The 25144-nt window shown below is 37.4% G+C and overlaps 2 protein-coding genes across 9 annotated transcripts in view; one reads left to right on the forward strand and one right to left on the reverse strand.

Moving 5' to 3' along the window:
* Positions 1 to 2733: 2733 nt before the first annotated feature.
* LOC107266560 (fatty acid synthase) lies at positions 2734 to 20161 on the forward strand. Its single transcript, XM_025083818.1, has 29 exons — positions 2734 to 3222; positions 3302 to 3546; positions 3810 to 4256; positions 4339 to 4471; positions 4565 to 5085; positions 5305 to 6768; positions 6838 to 7281; positions 7355 to 7707; positions 7772 to 7932; positions 8152 to 8364; positions 8450 to 8705; positions 8831 to 8933; positions 9045 to 9066; positions 11405 to 11635; positions 11714 to 11964; positions 12038 to 12269; positions 12343 to 12761; positions 12858 to 13151; positions 13220 to 13430; positions 13510 to 13670; positions 13734 to 14051; positions 14132 to 14942; positions 15034 to 15432; positions 15498 to 17461; positions 17534 to 18365; positions 18427 to 18893; positions 18959 to 19216; positions 19282 to 19530; positions 19596 to 20161. Exons 1-29 carry the CDS (start codon positions 2850 to 2852, stop codon positions 19779 to 19781), a joined length of 12018 nt encoding a protein of 4005 aa, XP_024939586.1. The 5' UTR covers positions 2734 to 2849; the 3' UTR covers positions 19782 to 20161.
* Positions 19797 to 25144, reverse strand: part of LOC107266864 — a 6691-nt gene continuing 1343 nt past the window's right edge. The window contains exons 1-5 of one of the 8 annotated variants that reach the window (XM_025083846.1): positions 22978 to 23192; positions 22140 to 22414; positions 21767 to 22054; positions 21406 to 21645; positions 19797 to 21017 (exon numbers count right to left, since the gene is read on the reverse strand). In XM_025083846.1, the coding sequence (XP_024939614.1) occupies positions 21411 to 21645; positions 21767 to 22054; positions 22140 to 22414; positions 22978 to 23022 (843 nt within the window). In that variant the 5' untranslated portion in view covers positions 23023 to 23192 and the 3' untranslated portion in view covers positions 19797 to 21017; positions 21406 to 21410. The other 7 variants (XM_015737831.2, XM_025083847.1, XM_025083845.1 and 4 more) reach the window with 7 other exon arrangements.

Genomic DNA, 25144 nt, shown 5'->3' on the forward strand with positions numbered 1-25144 from the left:
CCTATATGTGAAAACATGTCTATTCCATCAACATAATAACCCAGGGTTAGGGTTGCCTGTCGTTTATATAGAGTGACCCAAACCCAAATTTCGAGAATGGTTTTAAAGTCTCATGACACCGAATACCGACCTTCTGGTTTGTGTTCGCGATCGCGTAAAACGCGTTATGAGGGTTTTACGGAAGACGTTACGTTAAGCATTGTCATTCCAGACAATAAGAGATGCCGCTTATCTTCTCGAATGTTCACCAACGATAAAACGTAACCGAAACAAATTAATCCACTGTGAATATTATCAGCACGGAAATGACTTTGACCTGAGTAACATCAGCCCTTTAAGAAGCAGCAGCACAAGCTCCTACGTAAGACTCGCCAGAAGGGTGGGAAATATTGTAACCCATAAATATAAGTAACTTCGTTTTATCTTACCCATTAGTTAGCAGAAATACTCATTATCACTTATACATATAGAGTTTCTGACTGACGTAACTGACAAGAAAAAAAACTCAAGATCACTGACCACAGTGAACCTCTTTCTTGTATTATCAACCCAAGTGCCATCAGAGCCAATTGAGATGGATCTGAAGAAAAAAGAATATTCTTTTCTCTTTCGTTCCCTGTCATTGGTCACTACCCTTCTTGGACGTGAGCATTTTATTTTCTGGTTGATATAATTTATGTCCTGACGATCAGATTCTTCCTTATGTTTCACGGCGATACCCTAACTATAATCAGAATCCTCTTCGTGACCAAATATTTATCGTGTTTACTCAATCTCGTGGAAAATAAGAAAAATCAGTAAATTGAAACGTTCTTGACGACCAATTATACAAGTTGCACAATATTGACAAAATGTATCTATGTATCTACTTTGAAATTCATTAAATTCAGCAAAAAAATTCGATAGTCCAAAATTTTCATTGAAATTTTTCAATGAGTCTACAGAAATATGGGGACGGCCGGTGAATTTCTTGTACAGTTCATAAGTGAAATTCGCTCAAGACCAGTTTAGTTTTTTGCATGTGAAAGCCGTGTGGTCTTGTCATGTGTGAATTCAAATCTTACACCTTGCTAGATACAAGTGTATCATTAGATATTTCACGACTGTGACAAACAAATAAACTTGGACGACCAAGTTAAACTCTTAGGACGGATCCACTTTCCAAATAAAATTTCTATTTTATGCGTATCTTTTCCTAACAGGAGATCCAAGAGACTGATAATAGCGGAGAACAATAGACAAGTATGTCACCCATTGCACTAGCTTCAATATGTAATGTGGGGTACCTGAAGTATAGCCGGTGTGTATTTATCGGGGAATACTTGGCATAACACTTCCGCGGAACGTATGTATCTTGATTTACACAGAAACTTCCACTACGGGATACATTGACACACCGTTGTATTACAGGGTATTATCGAGAATATTCTTTCACTCTGTGCCATACCATACTGTGTCCTTTTGTTAACAGTCTGTCTGAAGGCAGGCACAAGAGAGTTATATATTTCCTAAATTTTTGTGTAAGATGTATCTAGTTGCTTTTACAATAATTGTTTTGAATGATTCTTTTTGATAGTATTAACGAGCTATTTTTAATGGCAAGGAACTCAACTAATTCTCTCGATCTAAGTTTATAGGAAAAACATTGAAACTTACGAATTCTAGTGAAATCCATCTGCAATCAGCATTTCCATGTTCTCGATATGAAACGCCACTGGAATTCTTTTACAGCTGGGAGACGCGTTGCACCGATGCCGGCTAATTCCGGAACTCTGGCGGATTGAAAGAGAGGCGTTGAACGATTTCCGCAAAAATGTAATTACATCGTTCGCTTGGACTTGAAGGGGTCCTGGAAAACGAATCCGGGTCTTCGCTCGATCGAATACCGCCAGGACTCTAAAGAATGATTACATTGGTTCCAATGACTTTTTAATCTAAATTAATTGGACGCTCTTGGATTAAAAAACATGGGTGCACAACCTGTCCAATTTTAAAACATTTGATGTTACAATTGCAATAAACATTTAGCGACTCAAAAGCTTCGGATCATAGCTGAGAGTTAAAATGATAATCTTCTTCTTCTTTGCCAGTCAATAGTAAAATGATTATCGCGAAAACTTTTTCATTGTGAAATCTTTTTAACAAACTTTAACAATTAAGTTGGCATCGACGTAACCTCTGATAAGTTAGCACGACATTAAAGAATGTTAAAAACAAATTTTGACGAGAAGTTAGCTGGACATATTCTATTTATTAACCGATTTTGTTCGATAAGATGATGCGAAATCGTTTGGTGGTTACGAATAACTTAATTAAAAGTTAAAAGTATTAGGCTAACTAACTATCGACGTAAACTGATTTTAGGATTTGCGAACTGAGTACTAGAGCAGAAATTGAAATAAGATATAAATTATAATACATTTTTAATGAAAATAGATACATTCACTGATGTATGTACTATAGAACAGATCAGCAGAAAGAAATATATTCAATCAACGGATGTATAAAGCAAGTTATCAACTGAAAATCCAACGTTACCAAAACACCGAAAAATAGTACCGACGTTGATCGAATCTTTGTACCAGTAGTCGCTTAACGCTAGTGCTTACTGTTCTGTCCACAATGGCATCTGTGGCGCTCTAATCACTAAAGATTTAAATTCAAATGTTCAGTGACGTCACAGAAATGGCTGAATCAGATTGGTCGGTTGTAAAAGTAGCGGGGTTGGCTCTGAAATAACGCTGCTCCGGACTATTTGTGTTTGTAACCGTCCGCGGGATGCAATGTGTACCCGGTGAAGTTTAACTTGCGTCGACACGTTATAAACAATAGTCTAATAAGCTGGACCCATGCTAAGACGAGTAAGGGCCGAAACTGCCCGAAAAGAAATCTCACCGAAGAGAGACTGTCCTATGTCAAGTAGAAATTCTGTAAAAATGTCGACGGATAAGGCCTCCAAAGAGAAAATGGATCTAGAGACGCAGATCGAGAACAAGAAAAAGGACCTCCAGGAACATGAAAAAAAGCTTCAGGAACACGAAAAGAAGATGCTGGAACTACAGGAGATAACCGGTGGCACGTACAAGCCGTCGTCTAAGGCAGATTCAAAATTTTTAGATGAAAAAAGTCGAAAATGGGAAGCTGCCGTTAGGGAGAGAGATAGACTCGAGAGAGAATTGGCTGCCTCCAGGGCGGATTTAGCTGCTGTCAAAAGAACTCTGGGTAAATTGATGATTTGTGTCTTAAATACGGTTCTTTATACTATCTTAGTGTCACTAATTAATCTGTGTGGTGATAATAGATTTGGAGCGTCAAGAAAGGCGCGATTTGGAAACCAGAACTTTAGAGCTTATAAAGGCAGCAAAACGGAAATGGGAGGCCGCAGAAAAAGAAAAGATAACACAGTTAAATAAGCATATAGAAACACAGACTGTACGGATTACAGATTTATGCACTAGCAATAATGAGATGAGTTCTAGATTACAGCGAACAGAGTCTGAACTTAATACTGTCAATGCTGAGCTGCACAAGTTAAGAGTATTCCAGGTTTGTTGTTTCATTAGTGTCTCTTAAATTATACTGTAGTACTTTAGAATTATGTTAAGCAGTTTCATGACAAAGTAATTATTCTTTATATTTCTGTTATGCTGGCTTGTTTACGGGAGTACAATCTTCATGGTATAGTAATTTTGTATAGTAAAATGTATTGGAATTTATAGATATAAATATATATATATATGTATATATTATTTGATCTATATTAAATGAAGCCATAATGTAGAGTTTGAATAATACTCTTAATACTTTAGGTCCAGTACAAAGAATCTTTAGCAAAGACAAGGGAACTAAGTCGCCAGAGTGCTCAAGGAGTAGAGGATAAACTTGAAGCAATAGCTTCGAGAGCACACAATCAATTAGCAGATATTAGAGCCAAATTGGAACTTGAAATAGCGAAGAATGTAGATCTGGAGTCTAAATTACGAAATGAACAAGATGCCAATCACTGTCGTTTATCAAGACTTAATATTGCTTTTGAATTGTCACAAAGCGAACTTAAGGATTGTCAGGAACAATTGAGGAGTGTTCAAGCTACAATTCCAGCACGTGATGCTGAAATTGAAACATTGAGAAATGAATTAAAAGAAAGGTCCAGGCAATTAGAAAGCGCAATTATGAACGAACAAAATGTCATACGTTTACAAGAGCAGCTACAGAGGCTAAAACTGGAAAACAAAGAATTAAAGGAGCAACTAGAAGTAAGACATTTTTATAATTTTATTTCAATTTGTCATAAAAAGTTGTACATTTATTAAAACTTTATAAAATATCTTTTCTAAGGTTACCAAAACTGACTTGAATGAGACTGTAATAACCTTAGAGCACAGTGAGAGTCTTGCATTGAATTTGGAACGTGCCACACAGGATAAAGCTGCTCTGCAAAGAAGACTTCAGGATTCTTTGGATAAAGAAGGTTTGTGAGAAAAATATCATACTGGCACGTTGAGAAACGTATTAAAAAATAATTTAATTCTGTTATTTTGTTTTAATTAATTTATCCAATCAGAGGAGCATTTACGCAAAGTAGGGAATCTTGAAGAATTGTTGAGTCGTTTAGAGAAAAGTGTAACTAAATTAGAAGCTGAGAACGCTAGTCTCAAGCAAGTTGATGAAGCCCAACCCAGCACAAGTCAGTTATCATATAAAGAAGCTATGCAAAAGATCAGCTGCCTAGAACAGCAGATTGTAAAGTTAGAACAGCAACTTCAGACTTCCCGAGAACATGCGGCATCTGAGCGGCAGATTGCCAAACAGGCTCAAACGAATCTGTGGAAAAAGGAAAAAGAACTCTCTGATGCGAACCTGGACAAACGTATTGCCCTGCGAGAAGCAAAAACCGCGGAAGAGAGATTGAAAGTGCTTCAAGAGGATAAGCAAAGATTAACGAAACAGTTGAACGATAAATATAAGCTGGAAGAAGAAAAAGCTGTAAAACTTCTTAAAGAATTGGAAACAGCTAAATCCACATTGGACGACATTAGCAAAGATTCATCGCGAAACAAATCACTAGCAGATTCAGCACAAAAGGTCAGCAAGTATATAAATTACTTGATTTTCAAAAGTATCAAACTTTCTGATATATAAAATTCATTTTCATTTAAAAACTGATTCTACTTAGTTAATAATCATGAAATATCCTCAACGTGGCGTAACAATTATTACAGCCTGGACATCTTTTTTTTTATACATTTATTTACATAGAAATTCCTGAATATGTACAGTTTAACATATACTTCCTATCAATAGGCATTGACTCAGACGAACAAGCAAATAGAAGAGTTGCAGAACTCAAGTGCATCCTTGCGTCGTGAATTAGATGCTGCTCGTAAACAAATGCGAACAAATCAGGATCGCGCTGACAGTCTAAATGCCGAGAATCAGCGTCTTAATCGTTCAGTTGCCAAATACAGTGAGGAGAAGAGTGAATTGGAAGCCAAAGTTGAGAAACTTCAACAGGAGATCAATGGATACCACGTAAATATAGAGCTTCTGAAGGAAACCTGTACTGTCCTAGAGGAGCAGCTCACCGATTACGAGAGATTAACGAGCGACCATGAAACTCGTGAAAATATGCTCATCCAAGACAAAATGAAACTTCAGAAGGATTTGGAAGCTGTAGAAGGACACTTACGTGAAGCGCGCGTTGCTCAAAACGAGGAAAAGACTAAAAGATTGGTAGCGGAAAGAGCCATCGAAAGATTAGAATCCGAAACTAGCGATATAGAGGACGAACGTGATGGTTTGGCCACTCAACGAGATCAGTATAAAAAGCTTGCTCAAGATCTGAGTAAACAGGTTGCCGAATTGTCTACTAAATGTGGAGAGCTAGAGTGCGACTTGTCTGCAATGGAACGCGCCTTGGAGACAGCTAAGGGTGAAGCCGTGGTAGTTAAAGAAGAGAGTTCAGAGCATTTGACAAGAATGCACGAACTGAAGGATGCGAACGTGACACTTATGATAGATCTGCAGGCTAGTGTGGACCAGGGTCAGGAACTGCGAGGAAGGATAGCAGAATTGGAAAATGTACTTGAGGAAATGAGACAGTTTTATCAAGAGAGAGAAGTTAAAGCTGAAAGCACGAGGCAGCAGCATACAAAACTTATAGATTACCTGCAGTTGAAGCTTGAGGAAGTAAGCAAGAAAAAGAAGAAAATGTGTGATAAATTATTTGGGGGAAAACATGATGAAAATTTACCACCATCGGGTACTGGAATGCCTGTGGGGTACAGAGAATTAGAGAATCAGTTAAGCAGAGAAAGGGCAAAAGTTAAAACTTTAACTGATCAGTTACTAGCATTGAAAACTGCACAAGCTTCCTTGTCGGTTCCAAATTCACCACCTACACCAGAAACTAGAAGAGCTCTGACCTACCTGTCCGAGTCACCAGGAGATGCTCTGGCTAGAAAGCCATCTCTACAGAGGATGAGACACAACATACCTCATAGATTTAACGTTGGTCTTCCAATGAGAGCTGGCAAGTGCGCCGCCTGCTTGGATTCCATTCAGTTCGGAAAACGCGCTGCCATCTGTTCTGATTGTCAAATCATGACACATCTTAAATGTTCTGTGTCAGTCCCAGCGACATGTGGCCTTCCTGGTGGCTTTGCTAAGCATTTTAGTAAAACTTGGAAAGCTAGTGAAGAAAGTTTGTCAAGCCTAACGGATAGTGTTCAAACTTTATCTTTGGATCAGCCAGATAAACCAGATTCGGTATTTTTTTTACACTTATATTATTGTGTCATTAAAAATTATCATTTATATATCGTATATCTATTCTAGGATTCTCAAACTTTGCAAAGCAATGGAAATGAAGTTTTAATGGAAAGTTGGGTAAAGTTACCTGGGCGTGCGAAAGCTTGTTGGGAAAGAAAATACCTTCGACTAGAAGGATCAAGCTTGTGTACATATGAGCACCAACCAAGTTCAGGAATGTCACCAATCAGTCGATTAGACTTAAATGAAAAGAATGGTTTCACGATATCAGAAACGGTTCAGCAAGCAGATGTCGCTGGCACTGCTAAATCTGATTTACCTTTCATCTTGAGGGTTGAATCTAATCAACCCTCGACATGTTGGCCATCATCTAGGCTAGACATAATGGCTTTAAGTCAGAATGACAAAAAAGCTTGGTTGAAAGCCTTAAAATCAGTTGCTAGTCAAACTATATCTGGAAAACTTACTAAGAGCAAATATCAAACTATCTTAAGATTGGACAAAAATCAAGTATGTATATAAATTAAATCATATCTTATTGATATTCAGGAAATTGGTAGTAAAATCTTTTTATTTTATATAGTTGGATTTGAACTGTGCTGTGGATATAGGCCAGGAGAAAGTACTTCTTCTTGGTGCCGAAGAAGGTCTATTCTCTTATCAACCTTCCAATTCACGTACCCTTACTGCTATCCGGGGTGTAAAAAAGGTACACCAGCTTTCACTACATCCCCAACTGGGTCTCGCTCTGATGATAGCCGGAGAGGATAGACAGCTGGTTTCCTGTGACTTAAGACAATTAAAAAGTAATGCTTTAGCTGCTGAATGTTCTCGGCCAGCTATAAATACAAGACCGGTACTACCTAGTGGCGACAGTTGCCATCTTTTCCAGGTACAAGACGACATGCTATGTGCAGCCACAGCCACTCATGTCATGTGAGTATGTTATATTCAAATAGTGTAATGGTTTTATTTTCTCTAAAATTTATTGTTTTTGCAGTTTATTGAAGTGGGTCGTCGGAGAGGATTCGGGTGAATTCGTGATAGTTCAAAAACGCGAGACTCAAGAGCCTTGTAGTTGTGCGATGTTCACAAAAAATTTACTGATTGTAGGCTGTAATAAATTCTTCCAAATTGACCTGAAGAATTATTTGGTAGACGGTAAGCGGATGTTAATGAATATTACACTGTGACTTTCATCAGCAATTAAAATCACTTATGAAATCGACAGCGTAATCCACCGTTTCTGACTTAATGATTATTAAATTGAGGTGGTTCTCGTATATATGTAAATCGACTTATACATTGAATGTTTTTCAGAATATTATATAAGATAAACAGAAAAATAAATAGTGTACATGATTCTCTAATATTTTACAGAATTCCCAGAGGATGATGATAGCTCAGTTAAAGGTGCTATTATCGGTGTGGCTAGACTTGGCATCTTTCCTGTGTGTGTTCTAAACGTTTCGATGGTACCTCAGGCTGTTGAACTTCTACTGTGTTATAATGAGTTCGGTGTATTTGTTAATGAAAACGGTCAAAGGACACGAGGTGTTGACCCAACTTGGAGTCATCTGCCATTCGCTTTCGGTAAGCATATATGCTTTTTAGCCAAGTACTTCCTTCTATGTTCATCGTACAATTTAGTTTAATGGTATGAAATAAATTTTTATAGCATTCAGAAAGCCATATCTTTTCATCATACATTTCTCATCCGTGGAAATAGTCAAACTGACTCAAGATTCGTACACCTCACATTCACAGAGTCCTGAGCGTACTCTTATTGAATTGAATAGTCCACGTTATCTAGGATTAGCTGGATCGAGTAGCATTTATGTGTCTACAGTTAATTCGATTTTGGAGATTTTGAAAATCAATGGAGCTTCGATCATGGAGACGATAAGCGACAGTCTACCGAGCTTGGATACTATGTGAGTTTCCTGTTATACATTATTTTCGTTTATTTTCTGTAGATAATTCTTAAAAATTGTATGTTCAGTGTATGCAAAGAATTTTTATCAATTTTTTCCATTCAATTTAAACGGTCATATTGCAGAGGACAAGAAGACGATAGCAGCTCAGAATTTAGTTTCACATCAAGCCTAATGGAGGCTCTTGACGGTCAAGGGAAAAGAGTACATTTTGCTGATATCACTAATGTTTAAGTATTTCCATATTCAATTAGGACACCATTCTGTTGCGATACTTTCCATTAAATGGAAATAGCAACGAAGAAAGAATTTCTTTTAGTTTGCCTATTAACCCATTAGTTATCGAATAAGAATCAAATTTGTAAGTCCAATTTTACTGAATTTCTTGTACGGTAATATATTTTGTATTACATATATGTAATATAAGACACCATGAGCAGATATTTTAATAGTTCTACTTTGTTTTTATATTTTTCATGTAACAAAAGGGCAAACTATGTTTAGATAGTATTTAAATTGACAAATGCCACCATGTTTCGCAAAACTTAATAAATAATTAAGTAATTTATTAACAAACGACGCAATCACATAACGAACAATCGACTTGGTGTCTGAATAGTTTTACTTTCTGTATAATATTTTTCTTAATTTTCTACCTTAGTAACATGTATACCAATGGCAGTACTTGAAGAGTACAAGAAATATTTAAAAGCTATAGAGACATAGTACGTACTTAACTTAAAGATAGTATAGTCACAAGAACAAGGGGACACCTTGTTAAATATTGAATTGATATTAATAGATGATTAACGATAATATCACAATTAAACTATAATAATATATTTTTACATGTCTGTACATCGGCGGAAAATCCTTTTGTAATTTTTCTAATATACGCCATACGTGCACGCACGTGTTCATATAATAAAGAAAGATTTGTATAAGATACAATTAATAGGCACTATTTATTCGCCTACCTAGTATTACGAAATATTACAGGTAGCCAGAGCTAAAAAGCGTAAATGATAATCAGTTTAAGTTATAAAACGAAATAAACATTAGAAAATCTGATATTGTTTCAAGAAAAGGCAAATTAGGAGACAATAAACGTTTGCCAATGATGCTATTTATAAGACCGATCAGTTTGACAGAAAGGTTTATAACTTGCTATATTAATTTATGCTTAGCTATGTAGAGTAATGCGACATCCGGCAACCCTTGACACTGGTTGCTTGTCACATTTACGCATATTCATCAGAAAGGTGCAAGCATTTTATTGTTAATGAATCCCAGTCTCATCATGAAAGAATACGATATTTTATAGTTACACTTGATTTTATAGCATTTTGGTTTTTCTAGATGAATAAAGCATTGTAGATGCATCGTAAGATGCATTGTAGAAACTGAATACGAATGGGACGGCTATGAAAAAACTATGAAATTTCGTAGGAATTTTTTTTCGTAATTAAATAAGAATCATGGTGATTCTGTGTTTCATTTTTTGAATGGGATTTATGTTTGCTGAAAATATTTGATTTAATAATGATATAACTACTTCTTGCTGGAATGAACTTCAGCATGTAATTGTTTGTTCGGACACTCGGTAGAATAACAATGGTCGATGCCATTGACGCAACAAGATTGCAAAAGAGGAAAGCGGTATTATTCAATGAGGAAATTAAAATATTCAAGTGATTACAGAATATCGAAAAATATATGAGCATCGTGTACTATTAGGAAATCAGTTCATTAGGAACTGTGTTTTGATTGAACTGGGATATCCGGAAAAAAAAGATTATAAGTAACCAGTTCAAAAATTTGTCTCCATCCAATAAAATCTAAAATTTTACAAGAATTCACTATGAAAATGCAAATTCTATATAAATAATATTCTCAAAGAATAGTTTCATCCATAAATAGGGTCATTATAAAAATTTTGAGGATATCATTTATATATAATTTACATTTTTATAGAATATTTTTATCAAATTTTAGAACTCATTGGATAGAAAGAGATGTTTGATCTGATTATGTACTATTTTATATAATTTTGTGTAGTTTTATATGATTATACACAATCATTCTTTCCCTGAGTAGCTGAATGAGTAACCGTTAAAACAGAACTATATTCATTCATTGTTTGCTAATCAAACGCACTATCACAAGATAAAGCAAATAAGGCTCTATTTTTCAATGAAAGGTGAAAAGGTTCATTGTAAAATATCATTTGAAGCATACAATTTGGATATTCATTAAAGATCAATTACCAATTATTGATTAAAACTCCAATATGTCTAGTAGTCACTTGAATATCTAACGATTTCATGTATATTTTCAGGGGTAGATAAAGAACGGTGCACCAGAACGTTTTGGCCTCCACTTTGATGATGTATAAACTTCCGTAGAGATTAATAAATCAATCTGAAAATTCAAATCTGTCAGACAGCCCTGCATATTTCATTGAATAGGCCACTATACAGAGGTCAACTTGAAATTCAATTATCATTTAAATCACTTTAGAGGAAATTATTTCTTGAGGGATTGTGCCAACGGTGGGAGAAACCGCTGTTATAAATGCTCGACCGTCGTGGAACCGAAGAACTCTCAATCTTCTTGGTAGCATAATCGTACAACTTCTCCAACGAAGAAGGAAGATCTAGCATTGATTGTGTTACATGTGGTGTGAATAGTGACATAAGTTGTAGTGCTACTCGTTGGGATACGGTCCTATGCGAAAATGAATAACGAGGTCGAAGATCGAGATCAGGTGGGAAACATTCAAAGAACTGTTGAAGTCGACCCTGGTGAAGAGGCGGTAATATCTGGGATAGCTGGCAGGTACCCGGACTCGGACAACGTGAAATATCTCCAGGAGAACCTATTCAACAAAGTAGATCTAGTTACGGACGACGACCGCAGATGGAAATTAGGTAGAAATCTAACATTTCAATTGATTATTAATATCACAATTTTTGAATTAAAGTGATGACATAACTTACCTCTCACAGATCATCCGGAAATTCCTCAGCGTACTGGAAAGATCAACAATGTGGGCAAATTTGATTCCCTATTTTTTGGTGTACATTTCAAGCAAGCTCATACCATGGATCCCATGTGTAGAATGCTATTGGAGCATACCTATGAAGCCGTAATAGATGCTGGAGTGAATCCAAGGCAATTGCGTGGTACCAAAACCGGCGTTTTCATTGGTGCCTGCTTCTCTGAGTCGGAGAAGACCTGGTTCTATGAGAAGCTACAGGTAAAGTCTCAGTCTTGCATTAACGAAGGCCTTCGTGTAATCCGTATTCTACTAATAAATCATTTGTATACAGGTAAATGGATTTGGTATAACTGGGTGCAGTCGTGCTATGCTGGCGAACAGGATATCATACTGGCTAGGTGTTACTGGTCCTAGCTATACAGTAGATTCTGCCTGTAGTTCAAGTCTCTTTGCCATGGAACATGCTTATAGGGCAATGAGAGATGGACGCTGCGATTCTGCCATAGTTGGCGGTGCCAATCTCTGTCTTCATCCTTATGTGTCGCTTCAATTCTCTAGATTAGGTACATAAGATGTGCTGCGCTCAAATAGTGAAGATCGTTTACTGTATATTAATCTAATTCTTATATATTTTAGGAGTCCTCTCGTCTGATGGACGCTGCAAGTCATTTGATGCTGATGCTAATGGTTACACCCGTAGCGAATCCGTGTCCGTGATTTATCTTCAAAAAGCAAAGAATGCTAAAAGAATATACGCCAGACTTATTCACGGAAAGACAAACTGTGATGGTTTCAAGGAACAGGGTATCACGTTTCCATCTAGTGTGATGCAGAGTGTACTTCTTCAAGAGTTTTATGTAGAATGTGGAATACCACCGAGTATAATAGCTTTCGTAGAAGCTCATGGTACAGGAACTAAAGTGGGAGACCCTGAAGAAGTTAATGCTCTGGAAAAGGTTTTCTGCCCAGGTAGAACCTCTCCATTGAGGATTGGATCTATTAAATCAAATCTTGGACATGCTGAACCTGCTAGTGGTCTATGCTCTATTGCCAAGGTACACCGAAGTTCTACTTTAATATATCACATGAAGCCTTGATGTAAAAAATATCTGTGAATGAGTCATGGATCTGCAATATATCAATTATTCTAGGTAATCATAGCAATGGAGTCTGGTTATCTGCCACCTAATCTTCATTACAAACGACCTCGTGAAGGGGTCAAAGCACTGGAGGATGGTAGAATCAAGGTCATCTCCGATGTTACACCCTGGGAAGGCGGTTACGTGGGTGTCAATTCATTTGGTTTTGGGGGTGCCAATGCTCACATTCTATTAAAATCAAATCCTAAAGAAAAAATCAATGGCTCAGCTCCTACAGATGATTTACCTAGATTGATCTTTGTCTCAGGACGCACTGAAGAAGCAGTAGCCTCTCTGTTGGATGACGTAAGCGCATCAAGATCTTTATACGTTTTATGCAGTACAGACTGTAATTTCAGTATTATCTATAATAGATTGAAAGCCGACCGGTCGATGTTGAACATGCTAGACTATTTCACGATATACACGCAGAAGATATACCTGGACATTTATACAGGGGATACACGATAATGCCACCTAAGGGGATACCAGAGAATCCCACCAGGGAGATACAACATTATCCTGGTGCTAAGAGACCTGTTTGGTTTGTATTCTCTGGAATGGGATCTCAGTGGCCTCGCATGGGTACGTACCAATCCTAATTAAAACAATTGTATTAATATATATTTAAAGAATACGAGTCAATAACTTTATTATTTTACAGGCGAGGCTCTGCTGAGACTCCCTGTATTTGCTGCAGCCATTAAAAAGTGCGATGTTGTCTTAAAACCCCGTGGAGTTGATATCTATGATATTTTGACTAACAAAGACAAGAAGACATTTGACAACATTTTGAATTCTTTTGTTGGAATTGCAGCAATTCAAGTAAGTTTTTAATTGATTTAATAGTTCACTTTCTTTCATATTCTTATGAATCTTTTCCTACAGATCGGATTGGTAGACGTGTTAACTTCACTGGGTATTGTACCTGACCGCATAATCGGCCACTCTGTTGGTGAACTTGGTTGTGCCTATGCTGATGGTTGTTTCACAGCCGAGCAAATGATTCTCTCAGCATATTCTCGCGGTTTAGCATCCATAGAAACAAAAGTAATATTCGGTTCAATGGCGGCTGTTGGATTAGGATATTCCGACCTTAAAGATATGTGCCCACCAGATATTGTGATAGCTTGTCATAACGGGCCAGAAAGCTCCACCATAAGTGGACCTGCAGAAGCCATGAAAGCATTTGTAGCTAAATTGCAGGTAATAAAAAATACGCACTTGCAAGTTCTTCTATTAATTGAAAAAATGATTAATTATTTATGTTTCTTATATTGTTACAGGCAAATAAAATATTTGCCAAAGAAGTACCGTGCAGCAATATTCCATATCACAGTCGCTACATAGCACCAATGGGACCTAAACTCCTGGCATACTTGCAAATGGTCATTCCTGAGCCAAAACCACGTAGTTCCAAGTGGTTGAGTTCGTCAGTGCCCTACAGCGAGTGGTCCACAGCCATGGCAAGATTATCATCTGCAGAATATCATACCAATAATCTATTGAGTCCCGTTCTATTTGAAGAAACATCAAGCCTCATACCTAAGGATGCTATCACTGTCGAAATAGCTCCTCATGGGCTTCTGCAAGCTATCTTAAGAAGATCCTTGCACGAAGGAGTGACTAACATAGCCCTAACTAAACGAGAACATCCAGATAATGTTGAGGTCCTTCTACAAGGTCTAGGAAAACTATATGACGTGGGTTTGCACCCACAAATATCTAAATTCTATCCGGATATTGAATTCCCGGTCAGCCGTGGTACCCCAATGATCGCACCAATGATCAAGTGGGAACACTCGGAAGACTGGTACGTCACATCTTATAGAATGCAAGAGAAGATTGTTTCCGGCGAGAGGTTGGCTGAGGTCACGTTGAGTGATGAGGATTACGAATATATGGCAGGACATGTTATCGATGGTAGGAACTTATTTCCTGCTACTGGTTACTTAGCACTCATATGGGAAACTGTGGGGATGATGAGGGGTGAACTATACACTGAAGTCTCGATTATATTCGAGGATGTGAAGTTTCTGCGAGCAACCACAATTCCTAAGGAAGGAATAGTGGAATTAACTTTAATGGTTCAAAAAGGTAGATTACTGATCTATATAAAGTCATACTATTCATGGTTATACATATAAAACGATTTATCATGAATTCATATTCATATTTTTTCTCATAGGTACCGGAAGATTTGAAGTAGTCGAAGGTGGCGCTGCTGTTGTAACAGGTTTCGTAAGGGCCACATCAAATCCTTCCCAGGATCAGATAAGCAAGTCTTTTATTGACGATAACAATGACGAAGAAGAAAATATGACATCCAAGGATGTATACAAAGAACTGCGCCTTCGAGGATATCATTACTCAGGGATGTTCCGTAGCATTAAATCAGCCACTATTACTGGTAGCAAAGGTCACATAATTTGGACCAATTGGGTAGCGTTCATGGATAATATGCTTCAGATGAAAATTCTTGGTGAGGACACAAGAGGACTCTTTGTTCCTACAGGAATTCAAAAACTAGTCGTAGATACAAAGACTCACCTGAACATGATCCGCGCAATATCCGAGGAAGAAAAACGTAAGTCAAATCATTAATCATTTTACGTCCTATCAATTTAATCATTCTCATTATTCATCTTACAGTCTTCCCCGTACGCGTCTGCAAGAGACTAGACGTCATAACATCCGGTGGTATAGAAATTCGTGGACTAAAAGCCAGTGCCATAGCTCGTAGAAAACCTACAGGAGAACCTGTTCTAGAACAGTATAAATTTGTTGCTCATCGTGACCTGGAGAAACTCTCCCTATCACAATGTATTCATCTTGCCACTAATTTGGCTTTGGAAAATAATTTTGGCATCAAGATCAAGACCATTGAGGTGGTGAACGATAATGATAACATTACTGTAGAGAACCTTGTCTCACCATTCATTTTGGAAACATTAGGCAACATTCCTCTGATTCAAGCTGATGTTAACATCATAGCATCTGCTGAAAAATTCGAGGAAGGTACTATACCACAAACAATAGTGATAAATGACCCTAAGAAACTTGTTGGGGAGATGAACGCTTTGTTGGCTGTGGGTCAAGGACTTCTCACTGAGAATAATGAAACTCTCAAGCAAATTTTATTTGCTCTAAAAGATGGTGGCTTTGTTATAAGCCGAGAATCAATCGGAATACAGGAATCCTTGGCGAAAAGTGAGATTGCCGGATTTGATATTGTTCTAGAGAAACAAACCGATAAAGAACTCATAGTTCTTTTACACAAAAAGGACAAGATGCCACGGAAGAATATTGTCATATCAGTATCCAATGACAAATTCTCATGGATTCCTGACGTGCAAAATACATTGAAAGATGACTATGAAAGAGATGTTTCTAGTACCACAAGGGTTATCCTAGTTGGTGAAGGTGACTTTGAAAACGGTCTTCTTGGTTTAGTAAACTGTCTCAGAAAGGAGCCAGGTGGTGAAGCAATACGTGGTGTACTAATCCAGGACAAAAGTGCTCCTAAATTCTCTCTAAATGACCCTCTGTACTTTAATCAGTTAAAATTAAATCTAGCTTTAAACGTTCTTCGTCCAGGAAGGATCTGGGGATCGTATAGACATATCCCTCTACCACCTGCTCAATTAATTCCAGTCCATCACGCTTTTGCTAATCAACTGGTACGAAGTGATCTGTCATCACTACAATGGCAAGAAGGTCATATCGAAAAAGGATTCAAACATAAAGACCTAGTCCACGTGATATATGCGCCTCTAAACTTCCGTGATATCATGAATGCTACTGGAAAACTTGCTACGGAGGTAATTGCTCATAGTAGACAGGAGCAAGAATGCGTGATAGGACTTGAATATTGTGGAGTAGATGTTAATGGCAAACGAGTTATGGGTATGCTGAATAGCAAATGCATAACCAATCTTGTTATAGCAGATAGAAATCTCTCCTGGTACATACCAGATCATTGGAGTCTGGAAGAAGCTGCAACAATTCCATGCGTATATTCAACGTCCTATTATGCTCTCTACATAAGTGGAAAAATGAAGAAGGGTGACAAGGTCTTGATCCATGCAGGGAGCGGAGGTGTAGGACAGGCTGCCATAAACTTGGCATTGTATGAAGGATGTGAAGTATTCACTACAGTAGGAACACCAGAGAAAAGAAGATTTATTAAGGAGAGATTCCCTGAAATCAAAGATGATCATATTGGCAATTCTCGAGATACTAGTTTCGAGCAAATGATTCTACAACAGACCAATGGTCGTGGGGTTGATATAGTTCTGAACTCCTTAGCTGAAGAGAAGCTACAAGCATCTGTGCGATGCTTGGCACATGGTGGACGATTCCTTGAAATAGGAAAATTCGATTTGGCTGCTAACAATCCTCTTGGTATGCTCGCTTTCCTAAAGGAGATTAGTTTCCACGGTGTCATGCTGGACCATGTATTTTCTGCATCGACTGAAACTAAGGCACGGCTTAATAGTATAGTGCAGACAGGATTAAACAATGGTGCGATTAGACCTTTGACCAGCCGTGCATTCCCTAGGGAACAACTAGAAGCCGCTTTTAGATACATGGCAGCTGGTAAACATATTGGCAAGGTATGATTTTATGAGTATCATATATTCGTGTCCTTTAAATAGTGTGATTACAATAGTCTTCATTTTCATTAGGTTCTAATGAAGATTAGAAAAGATAAAGAACCTCTAGACTCTCCCATTCTGGCACTCCCACGCTATCACTGCTTAGAAAATAGCAGTTACATAATTCTTGGAGGATTAGGAGGTTTTGGATTAGAACTAGCTGATTGGCTGGTGCTTCGTGGAGCAAAAAAACTCTTTCTAACATCTCGCAGGGGTATTACAACTGGCTACCAAAGGATGCGCATACGATTGTGGGAAAGTTATGGAGTGAAAGTCACAGTAATAGTTGAAAAAAATGCAGCCGATCGAAAGGACTGTGAATACATTCTCAAAGTTGCCGCCAATGATGCGCCAGTAGACGCAATATTTAATTTAGCTGTAATTCTGAAGGACAGCCTTTTCGAAAATCAAAATGAGGAGTCCTTTATGGAATTGATAAAAACCAAAGCACAGAGTACAAAACACCTCGATGAACTCTCCAGAGTAATCTGTCCAACGCTACGACACTTTGTCGTATTCTCATCAGTTTCCTGCGGTCGTGGTAACGCTGGCCAGACAAATTACGGTATGGCTAATTCCATCATGGAAAGGATCTGCGAAAAACGTTCTGCAGAAGGTCTGCCAGGTTTGGCGATACAGTGGGGAGCCGTTGGAGATGTCGGATTGGTCGCTGAAATGCAAGAGAATCACATTGAAATGGTGATCGGTGGAACGCTTCAGCAGAGAATATCATCGTGTCTTCAAGAACTTGATGGATTCTTGCAACAAAAAGAACCTATTGTCTGCAGCATGGTGGTGGCTGAGAAACGAGCAGGTGGTGCTGGATCAACTGACATTGTTGGCACAGTTCTGAATATTATGGGTAAGTCAAATGGTAGTTAGATTAATAGAATTAAATTTACATGAAATCTTTGTGTGACTAGGACTCAAGGATTTGAAATCTGTAAGCCATCATACACCACTCTCTGAATTGGGAATGGATTCAATGATGGCTGTAGAAATAAAACAAACTCTGGAACGGGAATTTGAAATCTTCATGACCGCTCAGGACATCCGGGGCCTAAACTTCGCAAAGCTCTCTGAAATGGCTGCTAAGGAAGCTAAAAAAAAAGCAAAAGTTGTTTCGGCAAACGGTACAGATATCATTTCTGGGTTGAAATTACTTATGACTACAGTGGGGAATTCTGACTCAAACCCAGAAATTTGTTTCAAACTGGAAAGTAAGGAAGAAGATGGCCGGGGTGAAGTTTTCCTTATTCCAGGAATTGAAGGATTCGGTTCTATCTTTATAGAATTAGCAAAAAAACTGAAATCACCAGCAACTTGCTTGCAATTAGGACACTGCAAAGCACACAATAGCATCTCAGAAATGGCTGATGAACTACTACCGGTAACCAAATATTCTTACCACTATCACTAAAGTTACAGCAAAGACATTTTTGTTTTATTTTTCAGTATATCCTAAATAAAATTAAGAATCGCAGAGATTTCGTAATAGTGGGATACTCCTTTGGAAGTCTCGTTGCAATTGAACTTGCTAGAAGATTAGAAGGAGAAGGTCTCAGTGGTCGTTTGGTGTTAATCGATGGTGCACCAAAATTAATGAAAGCGATAAAAGATCAGCATTTAGGGGCAGATAACGACGACAACCAGTTACAAAGCAATGTCCTACTTGGAATAATGGATTTAGTAGCACCAGCAGTCAGTACCGAGGTAAATAAAAGTCTCAGATTTATAAAAAAGTAAATGTTCATTACTATATCTCAGAAAAATTACAGCTTGTTGTGACTTTGGAAAAATATAATACATGGGATGAGAAATTAGAGGAATTCGTTAAGCGCATGCCAACAGAAGTGAACATAAAACAAGATAATCAAAGGGCAATTTGCACTGCAGTTTACAAACGATTGTTGGCCGTTGATAATTACATTACACTTACATTACCGCCCATCAGATCACCAATAATACTTTTGAAACCTACTACTCAGTCGGCACGCATAGACAATGAAGACTATGGGCTCCGAACAGTAAGTCTGGTTAATGAAACCTGCACTCAAGGGTTTAGTTAATTAATGCGATTTTCTTGTTTTAGGTAACAAGGGATAAGGTAGAGATACACAATATAAATGGTAATCATATTACTATACTGGATGATTTCAAAGTAGCAGCCGCAGTAAATGGTGATCCGCTTGATGATGCTGTCTCTTTCAAAGCAAGTATAATGGAAGATGGAAAGATCTTAGCACCAATTACCATGGGAGAGAATGAAAGATCTTAGACATAAGCTTTCACGGACTGGACGTAGAAGAATTTTATTACCGTTGCACATTTTATGTTGTCTTTAAAAGCTGTAATAATTATTTGTAACGATATCGTGTTCAGTTATATCATTATTCTTTTTACAATCACATTATTTTTCACAACTACATTCACACATACCACACTCATGCGATAACGTATTCCGGATTGCTTTAATTAAATTTAAAGAAGTCTGTGCCTGCTGTTAATTTTATTTCTTGTAAATTGTACAGAAAGGTTCATACACTTTCTTGACATAAAAATCTGTGACCCAGTGACATATTTTTTAAGGAAAAATAAAACAATTGTTATAAGCAATAATCTCTAATATGTTCAAAAAAATAAAATCTTTTACACATATCTTTGAGTAGCAATGATAATTGATTTCAATAAAAGACATTCAACGAATAATATAGGGTGAGAGAAAATGTCAATAATATTACATGGAAAAAAGAAACGAAAATATTTATGACTTTCAATATGAAATAGATTAAATTTCCTTAGATTTCCTTAGAACATTCATTTCATACAGAATGGCTCAATCGTACTTCATTATTAATTAATTCTCTTACAATATATCCACCAGTAGATACTAGTAAAGAGGGCTAACTTTATGGGACTTTATGTCTAACGGTTAATAGGGTAAAGTGTTGATATGATATGATATGCTCAATCTATCATAGAAATTCTACTGGAAGGTTTAAATGTCATACAGTTCGTTTCAGACACAGAATACAAAGGGCTGGTCCTCTTTAATAATATCTTCTCGGTGATATGTCATATATGAATATTTGTTACTCATAATATATTCATTCGCGAATAAGAAAAAAAACATAATTACACCTATGAATGCTAATATTATAAAAGATGTAATTCCAATTAGTTCTACACTTTATATGAGCTAATGAATTTAATATTCTAATGTAAGCTAATGGCTTAATTTCTTAATTATCAACCCCATTATGAATTACTATTTACAATATGCCAAATGTGTACAGAATTACAAATAATAAGAATCAGAAACAAAACCTATCGATAGATAAGACCAAGATTATCGAACTTGTACAGACTAACTTGATATACGGGAATAAATTTCAAGAAAAAACATTAAAATACTTTGTGCCTCTTGCACTTCTGTGTTTTAAGAAACTCTAATATATTAAAATGTGACACGCAGTTGGGATGCAACATTGCAATAGTGATGTTATAGACAGATCTGAAAATTATAAAGAAAAACCCATGTATTCCAATATATTTCTATACAACAAAATTGAGTTGATAAGCAATTGAATGTACAGTTGTATTGTAATGGGCAGCACAATGGACAAATAAATGATAAATAAAAGTCTTTCCCCACTGTAATATTAATTGCAAGAGTATCACATATTGTATCCACACAGAATCTTTCTACATTTTTTTGGACCACTTCACTTATTTGACAAACTTTCAAGAAGCATAAACTCTGAACTTGTAGAGCACATAAAGCGCTTGCTGATTTTAGTCCAGAAATTATTAAGAAAATTTCGTAATCGATGAACACATTATTTGTCCTTCAATGTCATATACACCAACCTTTAAAAAAACGTATAGTAGGTCCCACTTACGGTCTTTATTCATCCATAGGTTCTAGAACTATTGTTGAGGTTTCGGCAAACAATGCTTCATTCAGATCAGAAATACTCTCACTGTTGTTGTTGCTGCTGCTGCTGCTGCCGTTATTATTGCGATTATTGTTGTCGTCAGACACTGTGGGAATGGGTGTTGGTGTGTCGCGGGGTGTTGGTAAGATTCGAAGATGTTTACTTGGTGGTTCCCAAAGTACTAGAGCCATGGAGGGCCTTTCCCTGAAACAGAAAATCTGTCCAGCTATACATTCTCTAAATAACATGGATAATGCATATTTTTGGGACTACAAAAAAAATTATCTTTGCAGCACATATCTCTAGGAAGATAATATATACTTACAATTTTGAAAGAATAGCATTGGGCAAGATAGGTTCATGCCGAAATCTTCTAAGCTCTTCTGAAATGATCAATCTGGGTTCTATACTGTTGGATTGTTCTAGACTTATTGAATTACTGCCATCCATGTCCAAATCGGCGTATGTATCAGATTTGTCTACAGATAACTCAGGCTTAGAACCTGATGATGTTGAAGGCATAGGATTATGATTGCAATCGCTTGTGCTTATGTGGAGTTCACTAAAATGTGCAGCCATCTTTTCTTCTGTAATGAACTGCTTTGTATGTCTTCTGAAAAAGATGGGTATAAAAGAGTTCATAAAACATATTGAATAATAATTATTACTTTGTATCAAAGTAATAAGGCATAACTTACGTATCTGCTACATCCGGTGTATCAAGTTTCCTCTTCTGACGCATGGCTGGACCATAGGTTGACAGTTGCCGTTCTCCAGTAAATCTGACCAGATCAGGTTGTTGTACTGCTGCAACACTCCATGGAATTGACATTGGCATTTGTGGAACCTGCAACCATGGCCCAACCTGCTGTGGTGCATTCTGCTGCCCCATCATATGTTGAAAGATGGATTGTGGTGTATGCAGATGAGCTCCACCCATCGCATTCTGAATGGGAGGATGAATTATTGGATACTGCGCAAACATTACTATCGCACTTATAACTTCCTCAATGTATAAATTTCACAATTATTCCTAAATATTTAGATCATACAATAAAGTTCTTATAGGACAGTTCAAGATGTTTCAGGTGCTTTAGCGTTTTTGATATACCCAGTTTTAAATCACAAGTCGATTACAAATGCACATAAAAAAAATATGAACCCTCAAAGATTATAACCATAGACACGTATTATTAGCTCAAATCCTAATTGATAATATACATAATTTTTCAACAAAGGCAAATTATTTGACACTGACACAACGTCGAGATATATTTATATGCTATACACTCGTAACAAATGGACGATGGTGAAAACTCTCTGGCTTTTGTTAAACCGCCAAAAGTTAATAATAAATAAACGTATCGAGTAAAATCTGTCCCAGATGCAAGAACAGAGTATCCAACTTTCTAAACCATTCTCAAAAATAACGCACACACTATTCTAGAAGTCTTATCACAGCACTATATTGTTGACACAAACAATTGTATCGAATATGTTATCTAATGGCAAATAAGAATTATAGAAACTCCGTACCAAGGAATCCTTGTAATTCTGCGTGTTTCTGCAATAACTATGCATTAATAACAAAGCCAAAACCTCACTTTGCGCTCTTCTAAAAGCGAACTAAAGTCGAACATACACGAATGATGACGATCTAAGACGAACTACAAAGCAACGTATGTGCTGAACAGTCTAGATCTGTGGTCTAGATATTCGTGAATTTTCAAGAAAGACGTAGCACTTTCGAGACACTTACCAGAGATGAGTAGGGGGAGAACTGGTATGAAGTTGGCCGACTAATAATGACTTTTTAAATTATGGTTTCACTGATGTTGGATGATAGTTTTCTTTTATAATATTATAAACAATTTCTCCCGTAAAGTTAGCCGAACAACTATTTGTTATTTATTAACGAATTTCATTCTTCTAGAACCTAATCGATGCGTAATTATTTGTTGGCCACAAACATTCAAACTATCACGATTGTTGGTTCGCGATTTGGCAAAAAAAATCCAAAAAAATTTGGCCTTCCTGTTGGCGGGAAGAACGCAGTTGACGACACGATTAACGGCGTGTGAAGATAGCCACTTACATATTTCTTGACATTGACTAATTACGAGTATGGTTTACGGAGATTCGGCGAATTAGGAACCTAAGAGTCTAGTCGTACGACTGAAGCCCGTCTTTTTCAACGCGGCTCAATGCATAAACTCCGTTTATCTTCAAAGCATGTAGGTCGCATAGACGTCCCGAGTACGTTTTTCTTGAGACCGCATAAAAATGTCGTTTCTACGGCAGAGGGCCTCATCGTCTGGTAGAAGACGTCCAACTAATTTCGTCTGAAAGACGTCTCTTTCACTTTCGCGTTACAATTTTTTTCATTAAAAATGCATTTTGTACATCGTCGCACCAAAGACGTCTGTAAAGCTACAAAATATGTTTGTTTGTATCATCCTATTAATAAACCACACGCTCAGCCGCCATCTTTGCTCCGTTTTATTAAAGGTGCGCGTGATCAGAGAAATTTCTATCTCCCGTGGCGTGGTGTAGGATCATCTATTCTATTACTACGAAAAGCAGTTTTATCAAAATCTATTAGGAACTATACATAGAACTCCTCCAGAACTATTAAAAAGGCCAGAATCATTTTTCAAAAATTGAGGTGCCAACTACACCCCCGCGTAACGCCGCTATTTTTGAAAAATGTTTCATCAATAGGCTTTTTCAATAGTTCTCGAGATGTTCTGTAGTTCCTGATAGGTTTAACAATAGTTCTGCTACGCAAAATCGATAAGAAGCCTCTTATAGATACTGGCGTCATCATACGTTTCAGTGCAGGCAGGCATGAAGTGCTGCCTTCCAGTATTGTTTTCCGTTGATTTTCGAATAGTTCCGGCATAGTTCTCACTAGAACTTACCATTCTGTCTATAGTTCAACTTGGAAATATTTTATAAAGAATGCTGGAAGCTAGCACTGCACCACTGCACTCGTCAGTGCAGGAAGGCATGAGGTTCTCGCTTTTGTCACAGTAAATTTGATTGAGCTTAAACTGTACGCTCGAACTTAAGATTACTATGAAAAAAATATTTAGGCAATATTTGATAAGCAGCTTCGTTCGAAGGATTGCTTTGAGGAACCAGCGGGAAGAGTAGTGGAAAACCTCTGCCCGCCAAGCTTCACGGTCTTTATCACATTCAGCTCGGCTACGGCGGGATAAGCATTATCCACGGAAGCGATGATCACGAAATCCTACTGGCAGAGTCACCGCTACGATTTAGCGCCATGCTTTTGGTATCTCCTACAGAGATGAGTAGGGAGATGTACAACGCTCCGGTTTTAGGCGATACCAAAAGCATGGCGCTAAATCGTAGCGGCGAGTCCGGGAGTAGGATTTCGTGATCATCGCCTCTGTCGATGTTACAGATTTCGCGTAGCCGCGCGGGTCATGATCATCGTTCCAGCCGATATTGCAGTCAGCGAAAATGAATGGATTGCTCGGTGGTGGGGAAAAAATTACCGCCCCTCACAAACCGTTCTTGACAAACAGGCGGAACAGCAAGGTCTTCCGTCCAACCGAACCCTAAACGTTTGTATGGACGTAATGCGCAAACAAATGTGTATATTCAAATAAATTTCAAAGTTATAAAAAATGCATAGAAATATTGGTTTTCACTCTTTATCTCTTATCATGCCGAAAAT

Source organism: Cephus cinctus, unplaced genomic scaffold, assembly GCF_000341935.2.
Source record: "Cephus cinctus unplaced genomic scaffold, Ccin1 Ccin1_scaffold0330, whole genome shotgun sequence".
Classification (NCBI taxonomy): domain Eukaryota; kingdom Metazoa; phylum Arthropoda; class Insecta; order Hymenoptera; family Cephidae; genus Cephus; species Cephus cinctus.